At 44.6% G+C, this 11,875-nt stretch overlaps 1 protein-coding gene across 1 annotated transcript; it reads right to left on the bottom strand.

Moving 5' to 3' along the window:
- Positions 1–7,357: 7,357 nt before the first annotated feature.
- LOC137649342 (uncharacterized) lies at positions 7,358–11,638 on the bottom strand. Its single transcript, XM_068382324.1, has 2 exons — positions 10,750–11,638; positions 7,358–7,518 (listed from the first exon to the last, which is right to left on the bottom strand). Exons 1-2 carry the CDS (start codon positions 11,636–11,638, stop codon positions 7,358–7,360), a joined length of 1,050 nt encoding a protein of 349 aa, XP_068238425.1.
- Positions 11,639–11,875: the final 237 nt, after the last annotated feature.

The raw sequence follows: 11,875 nt of genomic DNA, 5'->3' as shown, positions 1-11,875 counted from the left end.
CACCAGCTGAAACATGGCAGGTGGTTGTGCTACTGTCTGGGACACCGTGGCCATGGGAAGTTGTTGTTGTCGAGGTGGGCGAGAGGGTACTCTAGGTTGCTTAGTCTTCCTTTTGGGTTGGCGACTCTCCTCTGGTGAAGACTTTCTCTTGGTCGACAAGCCCCACTTTTGGAGAAGATTCCTATTCTCCGTGGCAGCTTAGCGACAACCTCTTTGACCACTTCGCTTGGGAAGAGGTCTTTTCCCCAGATGTTGGAAGCTATCAGCTTCCTTGGTTCGGGCCTCAACGCAGCCGAGGCAAACACGAACTCTCTACAAGCCAGTCTGACTTTAATAAAGTTGTACAAGTCTTTGGTGACTGTAGCCAAATGAGCTCTGGCAAAGATCATGTACATGTCTGGGGTTTCTGGAACACTTGCCATTGTCTCTAGTCCAGTCTGAAGAGACATAGAGGCGGCAAGTCTCTCCTTCGTTTCCTGCGCCCTGCGCAGGTGGAAGTCCGACAACTTAGGGAAGTCTTCTCCGAACTGACGTCCGGCAATGTCAGCCTCCGACTTCCCGACTGAGAAGGTGCTATAGACATCCTTCCAGTCAGCATCATCTGATGGTAGGGCAATGGAGAATGGCCTACACTTCGAGTGTGGGGCAAGGTTTCCCTGCCTCGACTGCCTTTAAGGCTGCCTTGAACCCTTTTTCCATAAAGGGGAAGGCACGGGAAGAAACAGCAATGAAGGACGGGTGCTTCTTGCTGAGAGCCGGTACCTTGGAGCTAGTGAAGGCCCTCTCTTTCAAGGTACTGGTGAACAAAGCCTGGGCTTTGGGGAGGTCAAGTGTTATGACCTCCTTTGGCTCTGTCTCCTCTTTCGAGGAAGGTTCCGTCCTCAGACGAACGTAACAGTCAGGATAGGCCCCTTTGCTGTGCCAGAACTGGATATCCTCTACCGGGACCGTACCCAGCTTGTCGGAGAGGAAGATCTTCCCTCCTGACATAGGCATGTGCTCAGCATACCTCCATGGGTTGACGTCCGAGAAAGGGGGAATGTTCTTGACGTGTAGCTTCTTCGGAGCTAAACGGGAAGTCACGAGCTGGTGCATCTCAGTCCGAAGCGAAGCTTCTTTCTCAGATGACTCCTTCTTCATGTCCTGAAACATAGACAGGAGAGATGATAGTGTATGACTTATCGTGTTCAATTGAGGGGCGGAGGAGGTCGACGGGACGGGCTCAGCCACCGGAGCCGATGAAACTGAAATAATTTCGGTTCCTTCATCGACGCCCTCAGAAGGTAAGTCAGACTCCTGTTCCTGCTCTTCTGCTAGAAGACTCTGTTCCGTCTTCTCGGAAACTACCGACATATTGTCTTCTACCTGGATGTCCTTCATGGCATCCGAAACTTCAGATTCTATCGGAATCTGGACGAGGGGGATCTCAGCTTGAGGTTGAGGGATAACTGCATTTGAAGATGCCCTAGGGAAAAGACAAGCTCTCATCCTTTCGTTGGGAAGGTATGGGCCAGTGGTATTCTTTTGAAAACCCCTGACCCATTTACGCAGCTTCTCTCTTGATGCATCCCTTGACTCAGTCGACTTTTGATCATCAAAAACCTCAGTAACCAGATTGGAACATACGTCACATACCTGGTGGTCCCAATTCTTTAGAGAGCCCTTCATCGTCGCGCAGCGCGCGTGCGTCCTGCACATTCCATGGTCGCAGAAGTTCTTACTGCGGACCTTGCAGAAATGGTTCCCGCACTCGGGATAGTCTTCCTGTAAAGAAAAGAAAGGCGGATGAATATTCGGTGAATTATCTCACAAAATTCATCATACAATGTTATGTATATCCTAGCTTAGGATAGGTAAGCTGGAAAGGAAAGAGGAAAGACACCTACATGTGTTTCCTGCTCAGCCAATTGCTATTACCTCCCTCAATATTGAATCTCGGGCATTCTAAGATAGAATTATTAAAGAAGACATTTTATCCCCAGGATATATATAAAGGTGTAACATAACACCGTCTTCAGGAATTCAATATTGGGGATTAAATGTAGTGATCACTGAATTTTTTAAAAGAAAGAATCGCTTTCTTTAACAAGTGGTCTCACAATAGGCTACCCATGAAACACCTTGTAGGTTGGAAAATGTATGGGCTACCGTACAGACCGTACAGTGGTTTATGTATTGAGTATAATCAGTAACGCAATTTTTTACTGACCACTCCACGGCCATATACTGTAGTATCTGCCGGCGTATGGCGGCATGGTAGTTCCTGGGTTTAAGAAGGTGTACTGCCTTCTAGTGGTAGTGGGCGGCAGACCGCCGGCAGTTGCATGCCGCTGGAAGCCGGGGGGTCACTGACATTCGGCGGTCCCCCCGGCAGCCGGCGGCGAGTGATATGTCATCAGACAAGCATTCAACCGGCTGCCGGCAGTCATCATAGCTGCCAGCAACCGGCCGGTGTGTGCCGGCTGTCATTGGGTCGCCGACCGTCGGCAACCCATAATATTCGGCGGCAGTGCAACCTGCCGGAGGTCCACAGTCCTGCCGGCTGCCGGTGGCTCCATGGCCTCCGGCAGCTAGGCCTAGGATACTTGTTAAGAGAGAGAGAAAGCATGGATGGGAGGGGGAAGCAAAGGCTCAGCCTTGCAGCCCTCCATCCAGAATGAGGGTTCATATGGAAGGGGGAATTACATTTGGGCTTCCATCGAGCCACAACCCGGCCGGTACCAGCCGACAGGGTTATGGAAGGCAGACCAAGAGAGGACTGAAGAACACTCGATAGGGTAGGGGAATCTCTGCCGGCAGCCGGCTCAGCTGGCAGTCGACAAAGAACCCGAGCCAATCCCACAATCTACCCACACTAGGGTCGATTGTAGAATGATGGCCAAGATGTGTGAAGGCTAGGCCATCACTAAAGGACAGCAAGGGGAGGGGTGAAGGTCCTGTAGGTGAGGTAGTAACCAGCAGGTTCTACCCCATCTAAAAAGACTCCGTTCCAGGTTAAGGACAACCCCAAGGGGCCAGGGAATTCGATTCCCTAGTCTGGGGTTAGCCTAATAGGATGAGATGGCAGCACCCACGCCGCTGTCTCAGGTGTTAGGAACAGAGTCTAGTGTCGGAGACCCTAAGCAAGAGAAGAATTCTATTCTTCAGCTTAGGTTCTGCCGACACAGGACTGTCAGCTAGGCCGCAGGGAGGAGGCATATCATATAATGCCTTCAGGTGAGGCCTGGGGAGGTCTAGCCTCCTGCATCGGTAGCCTAACCTGACTTAGGAATTCAATTCACCAAGCCAGACGGCCACCGATCATAGACGAATACTTTGATGTTCTGTCCTAAACTCAAAACCGGCCTCTGCTGTTGAGGGAAGGGACAGAATCACCCTAGCCTAGATTTACCCGAATGAAATTCACGGTTAAGCCGACTAGGGTTAGCCTAGGCTAACTCAGAGGGAAAGAGATTGCTCTTAAATCTCCCAAGGAGATTAGTATCGTCTTAAAAAGAATAGGAGGTGTCAGTCTCCACTTAATAAGACAATACAAGGGCAATCAGGGACATGTATGAAAGTATACTAAAGCCCCAAGGCTAGTAGCCTAGGCGCGGTGAGAATCGGTCACCGAAACTCTCTCGTATACTATCTTGGAAGAGGAAAATTTATATGCAGTAATATCTTATATGTATAAAATATTGCCTAAAGCTTCAATAAATTATCATACTAGGAAAACTATATCATGCATGAGAGTAAATGTAGGTGCCTAGGCTGGGAAGCCTAGCACTAGTGGGGCTCAGTAAATAAATTGCCAAATCAACGGTACAATTGGCATAATATAAAATTTCCTAGCTAAAATTGCTAAATAGCTAAATTTATTAAAGCGAAATATACCGGGAATGTCGTTCTGGCTAACTAAATGGCACATGCATGAAGAACGACCGCGTTCATGACGCCACCCGGTTAGGCAACAGCTCTTGTTACGTTAATTACGACTTTAATCGAAGAGAAAAACTGGCAATAGCTTACATTTGTACAAATTAAAGATAATACTCAACTTTCCAGAGGCAGATGAAGCTGGAAAAAGCATCATAGCAGTAAAGATAATCCAAATACCCAGGGAAAACACTGAGCTAGGTACGCTACTAGAGAAAGAATGACAAGATGGCGCCGGGATGTGACGTCATACTGGCGCCCAACTATAGTGCAGCATAACTACAATTCTTGCCACTTTCCCCTCTCGAAGCTTAAACGCTATTAGGGGTGTAGATAGCTATGTGGCGTGTCAAGAATACATCCTCTGATATTATGCGATATCCCAAAAGGCAAAAGCCAGGGATATTCATGCCAGGAGTTAGAATTCTGGATACCTTAAGTAAAATTCTCTGGGATATATCACTGTAGTTAAATATAACCTAGGAGGCTACTATGAAGGAACTTCCATCAGGATGACATGGCCTGAGCCCAAAAATGTGAGTTGCTGGTGAGCTCTTAACTTCAACTGCTTTAGTACTGAAATTGCCTACCCTTGTAATCTTTCAAAATTTTTTAGGAGAATCTGGCCTAGTTCGCTAAGGGAACAAGAAAACGACCTGGTGGAAGAATAACTAAGTGGCAGATTATTGAGAGAGAGAAAAAAAGTTGATGAGGTCCTTTAAGAAGCGGTCAACCCTTTTTTATTTATTTTTTTTTAGATATTAACTTTTCGACCTACTTAAAGGAAAATTTCAAAGTTTTAGAATAGTGGAAAAGCAATACAGAAATTAAATACCCATAAAAAGGTAAATCAACATTTAATTTTTCCTACATGGTTACAAATAAGATTTGATAGAAAATTACATGAAGTCATGCACACCTATTTATCAATGACCTCTCAATCACATTTACAGCATCAAAATGGCTCGTGCCAAAATAAGGATTTGGCTAACTATTATTAGAATAGCAGAATGGGCTGCCAAACGAGGATTTAAGTTTTCATCTTTGAAAACTATGGTTATGCATTTTTGCCGTTTAAGGGGCGTTTATCCAGACCCTGAGTTATACATATGTGGGAAAAGAATTTCTTGCAATGATGAAACATTCTTTTTAGGATTCCTATTTCACGGTAAATTAATGTGGATTCCTCTTCCTCATGGTAAAAGTCTGAAAGTGAAAGATATTCAGTCTCTTAATTGGATTAGAGTTTTATCCCATACTTCTTGGGAAGCTGACTAAAAGCATCTAATTATTTTCTAAAAAGCATTAATCCCTTTAAACCAGCATATGACTATGAAATATATTAATCAACAACAAAAACAGCACTGGCAGTATTAGACTGTATACAATGCTGGAGCTTTTAAGTTAACTCCCATACTTTGTGAAGAAATTTTCTTCACTGTTCTTTTCTCATATTTTGGGCTTACTCCCAATATTATAGTTACCCATGAAGCTTTCTTTCCACACTTTACGTTTTATGTACCGAAACACCGGTAAACTGTGCTGAATTTAACTTATTGTCAATACGCTGTGACTTAGCTGTGTAAGAACGTAAGACAAAAGCCTTATGCTTGCGTATGTTTTCTTAAACAATGCGTATCAAGATGAATTATTACTCTGGTTTTGAATATACCGCTGACTTATAAGCAGTTTTTATCTCTCGGTACCTATTCAGATCCAATTAATTTTAAGATGTATACCCTTAGGCTTCAGCCATACCAGGCATAACTCGCAGCGAGGTTAGAGGGAAGAGGTTCCCGTGCCAAACTGAAACGTAAGGTATCATATGCAAGTGGCCACATTGGAGTGGCGAGAAGCATCCGACCACTGCAGCTGAGCCAAGGTATGTTTCATGTTTTAAAAAACTGCAGCAGTTTCGATCGTCTTCACCCAAAATTACACCATTTTTCATCAGTTTCTGTATGGGTACAGGCTCAGTTGTTTGTTTCCAGCCATGGCTTATCAAAAATTTATTGGGAGGTGTTTCGGAGAGCAAAAATAAGTTAAATAAATGGAAAGTATGGCAATCAACTGCAAATGGATGGTAATAAAATAATGGGTAGGCGTAAGCCTGATTGTGCTTCGCAACCTATTTTTGGGCTCAAGCTATGTCTCCTGATGGAAGTTCCTCATTGGCCGCTTCTACTTAGGATATTTGTGCGAGTGATATACCCGAGACATTTTTCATTAGAGGTATCAACAGAGTTCTGATCTCTGGAAGGAATATCCCGAGGGATATCGTGTATAGATCAGGGACATGTTAATAACAAGCCATGGCTATCCTTCCCCGAATAGAGTTAACCTTTTCACGAAGGATAATGGTAGAGGGAAGGACATAGGCAAGTGAGCTGTTATAACTCCCGATCTCAATGTGCTACAACTAACACGTTTCTTGTTGAACCATTCTCTTTCGCAGAGCCATCTTTGCCGTTCGCTTGGAGAGTTTCTGCTAGTTTTCTTAGCTTTTTGAGTGTTTTTTGATCATGGAGGCTTCAACTTCTTCCTCACTGTCTAAGTTCAGCATCCACTCTTTTGTGTGTTGGAGAATTTCGTGTCTCCACCCAGTTTCTTTTTTACGTTGCATGCTTTTTCATTCCGAAGCCGGCAGGCTTTCGGCGCCATTTATCATGTCGTCAAACTCTCAGAAATTATTATTAATTAATTAGTCATTTACTTTAGGAATATGCTATTTTATCATTCTAAAGTGTGTTATGTATTTGGTATTTCTCCATCCTTTCTTGATTTTTCTTTTATGTTTTTTATCAGCATTGGCTTAGGCTAGCCTACCCTAGCCGACAGCCATACCTGGTGAATGTTCACTTCTGCACCATTCCCTTCTTTCACTAAACCTTACGGGTTGGGTGAGGCCGTCTTTCCTCCCACGCTATCGATTCGTCACGGCGGGAAGCTGCGGTCTTGAAGGTCCTTTTAGGAGTTGGATAGTGTTCTCGGTTACCCTAGAGTGACTGCTTTTCACTTTCCACTTAGCCTATATGTTTGGCGAGGTGGCACAGATCTCGGGATCCTGTATCCTGTGTTTACTTATGTTTACCCATTAGAACACCTCACCCTAGTTCTGAAGCTGTCTAGTAGACCTCCATGTGTCGCCTTAACCTTCATTAGGCTTTTTTGGGCTCAGGCCATGTCATCCTGATGGAAGGTTAGTTTAGTAGCTTCCTAAAGGTATATATGACTACAGTGGATATTCCCAGAGCAATGAATTAAAGGTTTCCAGAATTCTAACTTCTGGGGCGAGTACCCTTTATCGCATAATAACAGAGGACGCATTCATGATATGCCACATAGCTATCTGCACCCCACATAGCGTTTATGCTTCGATGGGGGAATTGGTGGCAAGATATGGGAGGAGCCGTTACAAAGTTCTCCTCCTCCGTTACTGTTATGGGTACTCAGATGACGTCATATGCGACGCCATCTTGGCTGACATCATCACCGCCCGCCAACTCCGTTCCTTTTGTAATAGCGTGTTTGACCAGGTGTTTTTCCCAGTGGTTTCGCTATTTACTGCAGCCATGTCGCAATCTTCAGCTTCTTCTGTCTCTGGAAAATTGAGTATTTAATTCTTATACTGTATAAATTAGCTCTGGCCGTAAAGTAACGCTTTTCTATCGAAATATACTGTGTTTTGTGGCGGAGCTATTGCCTAACCGGAGGCGTCGCCAATGCTGTCGTTCGCATCGCATGCTTTATTTAGTTAGCCAGATCGACTGTCCCGGTTTCTTAACTAATTACCAGTATTAGTTATTTAGTCTTGATTGCTAGGAATTAGTTATATTATGCCGATAGTATTCTTTAATTTCGGCGAGTGTAGGTAGCCGATTTTATGTTGCTAGAGATGCTAGTCTAGACGCCTGGGCATGCTAGCCTAAGCGCTTTAGTTTACTTTCATGCATGATATAATATGTGTTCCTGGTGTTATCTAATTAAATGAAGATATTAGGCAATTATACATATAAGATTCAGTGATTGCACATGGGTTTTTCTTCCTTCTAGAGAGTATATAACCGATTTTAAGTGAAGCGAAAAATCTATTTTTGGGTGAGATAGCCATGTTGTCCTGATGGAATGTTCCTTCAGTAGCTTCCTAGGGTATATTTGACAACAGTGGATATTCCCAGGGAATTAAGCTAAAGATCTCCAGAATTCTAACTTCTGGCGTGAATATCTTTAAAGTTGCCTTTTAGGATATCGCAATATAACAGGGGACGTATTCTTGACACGCCACATAGCTATCTGCACCCCACATAGCGTTTACGCTTCGAGGGGGAATAAGTGGCAAAGTTTGGGAGGAGCCGTTACAAAGTTCTACTCCTCCGTTACTCTTATGGGCACTCGGATGACGCCATACCCGTCGCCATCTTGGGTAATGTAGCATCCGCCTGCCATTTCATTCCTTTTAGCGTTCGGCCAATACCTCCAGATACAGTAAGATAGGGAGGGAGCCTGCTAAGGCCTTTCCAAGAAAGGAGGGCGGGTCCATCAGGATGACATGGCTATCTCACCCAAAAATAGATTTTTCGCTTCGCTCAAAATCCATTTTTTGGGCTCAGGCCATGTCGTCCTGATGGAAGTTTACCAGAGCATTAATGTATCGTGGATTTCCCAGTTGTGCCTTCGACTTCCAGACAATATTTCCATGGTCTTTAGGACCTAAGAGGCCTACGGCAACACCGATATAGTTGTTCCTGCTTAACATATATAATGTTAGTGCTTTCTGCCCCCTACAGGGAAGAGTCGAACCAGACTCGGGAAAAGTCTCAAAGTTGCATGTTACACTGAACCCTCCCATCTGTCTAAGGAGACATGCAGGCCTCATTGCATGTCTGTAGCCCAAGTTTGTATCAAGTGTTAGAACAAGTTGCATTTCAATGGAAAGGTTTGTGTAAGCGTAGGAACAAAAGTATCATTATTGTTCAATACATCATGCAGAAGAAGGGTTGAAAAAAATACTCTCACAGTTTCTTTATTAAAAGTGTTTTAGGGCGAAAGAAGATGCATAAAACCATTTTAACATTTATTTAAATAAATAAATGAGGATGAGCATACATGTGAAAATATAAAATTTGAGCATACATGTAAATAGTATAAAATTGTAATTGAGAATCAGTTACATAACATAGGCACATTGACATAAACAGAATTATTTGTAGTACCTGAAAAGGAAAACTTGTCGCACACTTCAATATCCGTATGGAATTGTAATGTCTTTCTGAGAATGTCTCATATATACTCGTGTACAGGACACGCGGCACTAGTGTTCAGTCTATGTTATATCACCTTTGTATTATACAATTAGAACAGTCCATATCACCATTACTATGACGACCACTACTTAGTTGTGCACTAGGGCCAACATATACACCCTTTAGAATTTTTAGTCCCATAAAAATTCACTGTTCCTCGCAGCACTAAGCAGCAGGTTTTAGAACACTACCTGCCGCCACCACATATTGTTTAACTTCTTGCACTTGCATCGTATAGTGCTTAAAGAACACCCAGGATGACTTCCATCCAGTAAAAGAGCGAAGACTTTCAAATTCCATTAGTTGGAAGAAGTTCAGGGAAGAGGTGACCTTCCTAGGATCATGACCTGCAGGTGTACTGTCAGGATCCACTCTGCGAATGAAGTAGGTGATCTTCGCCCGTAGTTGTTTAAGTGACAAGTTTGACCCAGATGTTTCTCCTTTAAAGAGTTGTCCTCCTCCGAAGTCTGAAGTTCTGCGAAGATAGACCTTTAGACTCTCCATTGGACATAGAGAGGCATTTTCCTTCAGAAGGCAGATTCTCCAGGGACCTCATCTCTTTGTGGTTAACTCGTTCTTAGCCAGAAACGTTGGGTCAGAAAAGAGGATGAGCTCGCCCGTGTCAGCGAAGTGGATGTGGCCCTCTTCCCTAGATAATGCCACAATTTAACTAACTCTAGCCCCTGAGGCTAAAGCAAACAAGAAAATAACTTTCTGGGTCAAATCTTTCAGAGGGCAAGTTTCATTGTCCAAGCTTGAAGCAAAATGTAGCACATTGTCGAGAGACCATGAAATAGGTCTCGGAGGGGCTGCTGGTCTAAGTTTAGCGCAGGTCTTCGGCACCTTACTAAAGATTTCTTTAGACAAGTCTATTTGGAAGGCATAAAGTAAGGGTCTTGTCAGGGCAGATTTACACGTAGTGATCGTGTTGGCTGCTAAACTTTGTTCATGAAGGTAGATAAAGAAGGAGAGGCAGAAATCCATAATGATTTCTTTCGGATTCTTTGCCTTGAAAAATATTACCCATTTCTTTGAGATTCTAAACTTTTTCTTTACGGCAAGGGAGAGAAAATCATGAGATGAAGGGCTCTGGTTTTCTGTGATGAAGCGAAGACAGTCGACTTCTGAACTTGTTGAAACAGAACTGGGTCCGGCAGTGGAATCAGCTTCGGTTGTAATTCCAGAATCAGGGGGAACCAGTTGCTCCTGAGCCACTTGGGAGCCACTAGGGCTGCCATTCCTTGAAAGGATCTCATCTTGGTGAGGACCTTGAGCAGAAGGTTGGGTGGTGGGAACAGGTAAGTCTTGGTCCATCTGTTCCAGTCCAGGGACATGGCGTCCACTGCTTCCGCACGAAGTTCCTTGTACAGGGCCACGTATCGAGGAAGTTTCTTGTTGTCGCTCGTTGCGAAGAGGTCGATCTGCAGTTCTGGGACTTGACGTAAGATGAAGGAGACTGATTCTGCGTCTAGGGACCATTCCGACTCTATCAGGGCTATCCTGGATAGAGCGTCCACCGTCACATTGCGGAATCCTTGAAGGTGAACTGCTGATAAGTGCCATCTCTTCTCCGCTAGGCGGAGGATGGCTAATATCACATTGTTGAGTTGAGGCGATGGTGAGCCTTGGCGATTTAGACATCTGACCACCACATCGCTATCCAACGTCAGTCGCACGTGGATTGAGGGGCAAGGAGATAATCTTTTTAGTGTGAGGAAGACTGCCATGGCCTCCAAGATGTTGTGAAACGTCTTGAACAGGGAGGACCACGTTCCTTGAGTCTTGCATTGATAGGAGTGACCCCCCCATCCTTCCAGCGATGCGTCCGTGTGGATGGTAACTGAGGGTGGAGACAGTTGTAGAGGTATTGACCTCTTGAACTTTCTGGCCTCCGACCATGGCTTGAGGAGTGATCGAAGCCTAGACGGGAGTGGTCTCTTGAGATCTCTTTGAGTGTTTGATGCGTATCTTCTCCAGACGCCTGATGCATCTTTTAGCTGTGCTTTCAGCACTGGGTCTGTCACCGAAGCGAACTGTAGAGAGCCGAGCACACGCTCATGTTGATGTCTTAAAATCCATTTGGATTTGAGGAGTCTCTTGACAGACCTCGCTATTTCTCTCCTCTTCTTTAATGGAATGGAGAGATGGTGTGACTCTAGGTCCCAATGTATACCTAGCCATTGGAACTTTTGAGCTGGAGATAGTCCAGACTTTTTGGCGTTGATCTTGAATCCTAGATGTTCCAGGAATTGAATCACTTTCTTGGATGCTTGCAGGCATTCTGTTTCCGATGCTACCCACACCAGCCAATCGTCCATGTAGGCCATTACCTGAACACCTTGTAGGCGTAGTTGTTGAACGATAGTCTCTGCAAGCTTTGTGAGGACCCTTGGGGCTATGTTGAGCCCGAAGGGCATGGCTCTGAAAGTGTACTTTCTTTTCTGAAGCCTGAATCCTAGGTAGGAGGAGATATGGCGATTCATCGGAATGTGCCAGTAGGCGTCTGCCATGTCTATTGAGACTGTGTATGCCTTTCTGGGCAATAGGGCCCTTATATGCTGAAGGGTTAGCATCTTGAACTTGTTGTTCTCGATGAACTTGTTGAGAGGAGACAAGTCCAGAATGACTCTGAGTTCGTCTGAGTCTTTCTTGGG

Source organism: Palaemon carinicauda, chromosome 11 (assembly GCF_036898095.1).
Source record: "Palaemon carinicauda isolate YSFRI2023 chromosome 11, ASM3689809v2, whole genome shotgun sequence".
In the NCBI taxonomy this organism is placed as follows: Eukaryota; Metazoa; Arthropoda; class Malacostraca; order Decapoda; family Palaemonidae; genus Palaemon; species Palaemon carinicauda.
Note: the sequence above shows the minus strand (reverse complement) of the source record. Positions and strands in the feature narration are given on the sequence as shown.

What these genes read in the sequence shown, in the direction of transcription:
- LOC137649342 (XM_068382324.1), bottom strand. Translation starts at nt 11,638, where the DNA reads ATGCCCTTCGGGCTCAACATAGCCCCAAGGGTCCTCACAAAGCTTGCA. An exon ending in AGTTCACCTTCAAGGATTCC is followed by an intron (nt 7,519 to 10,749) that starts GCAATGTGACGG and finishes TCAATTTTCCAG; the next exon opens with AGACAGAAGAAGCTGAAGAT.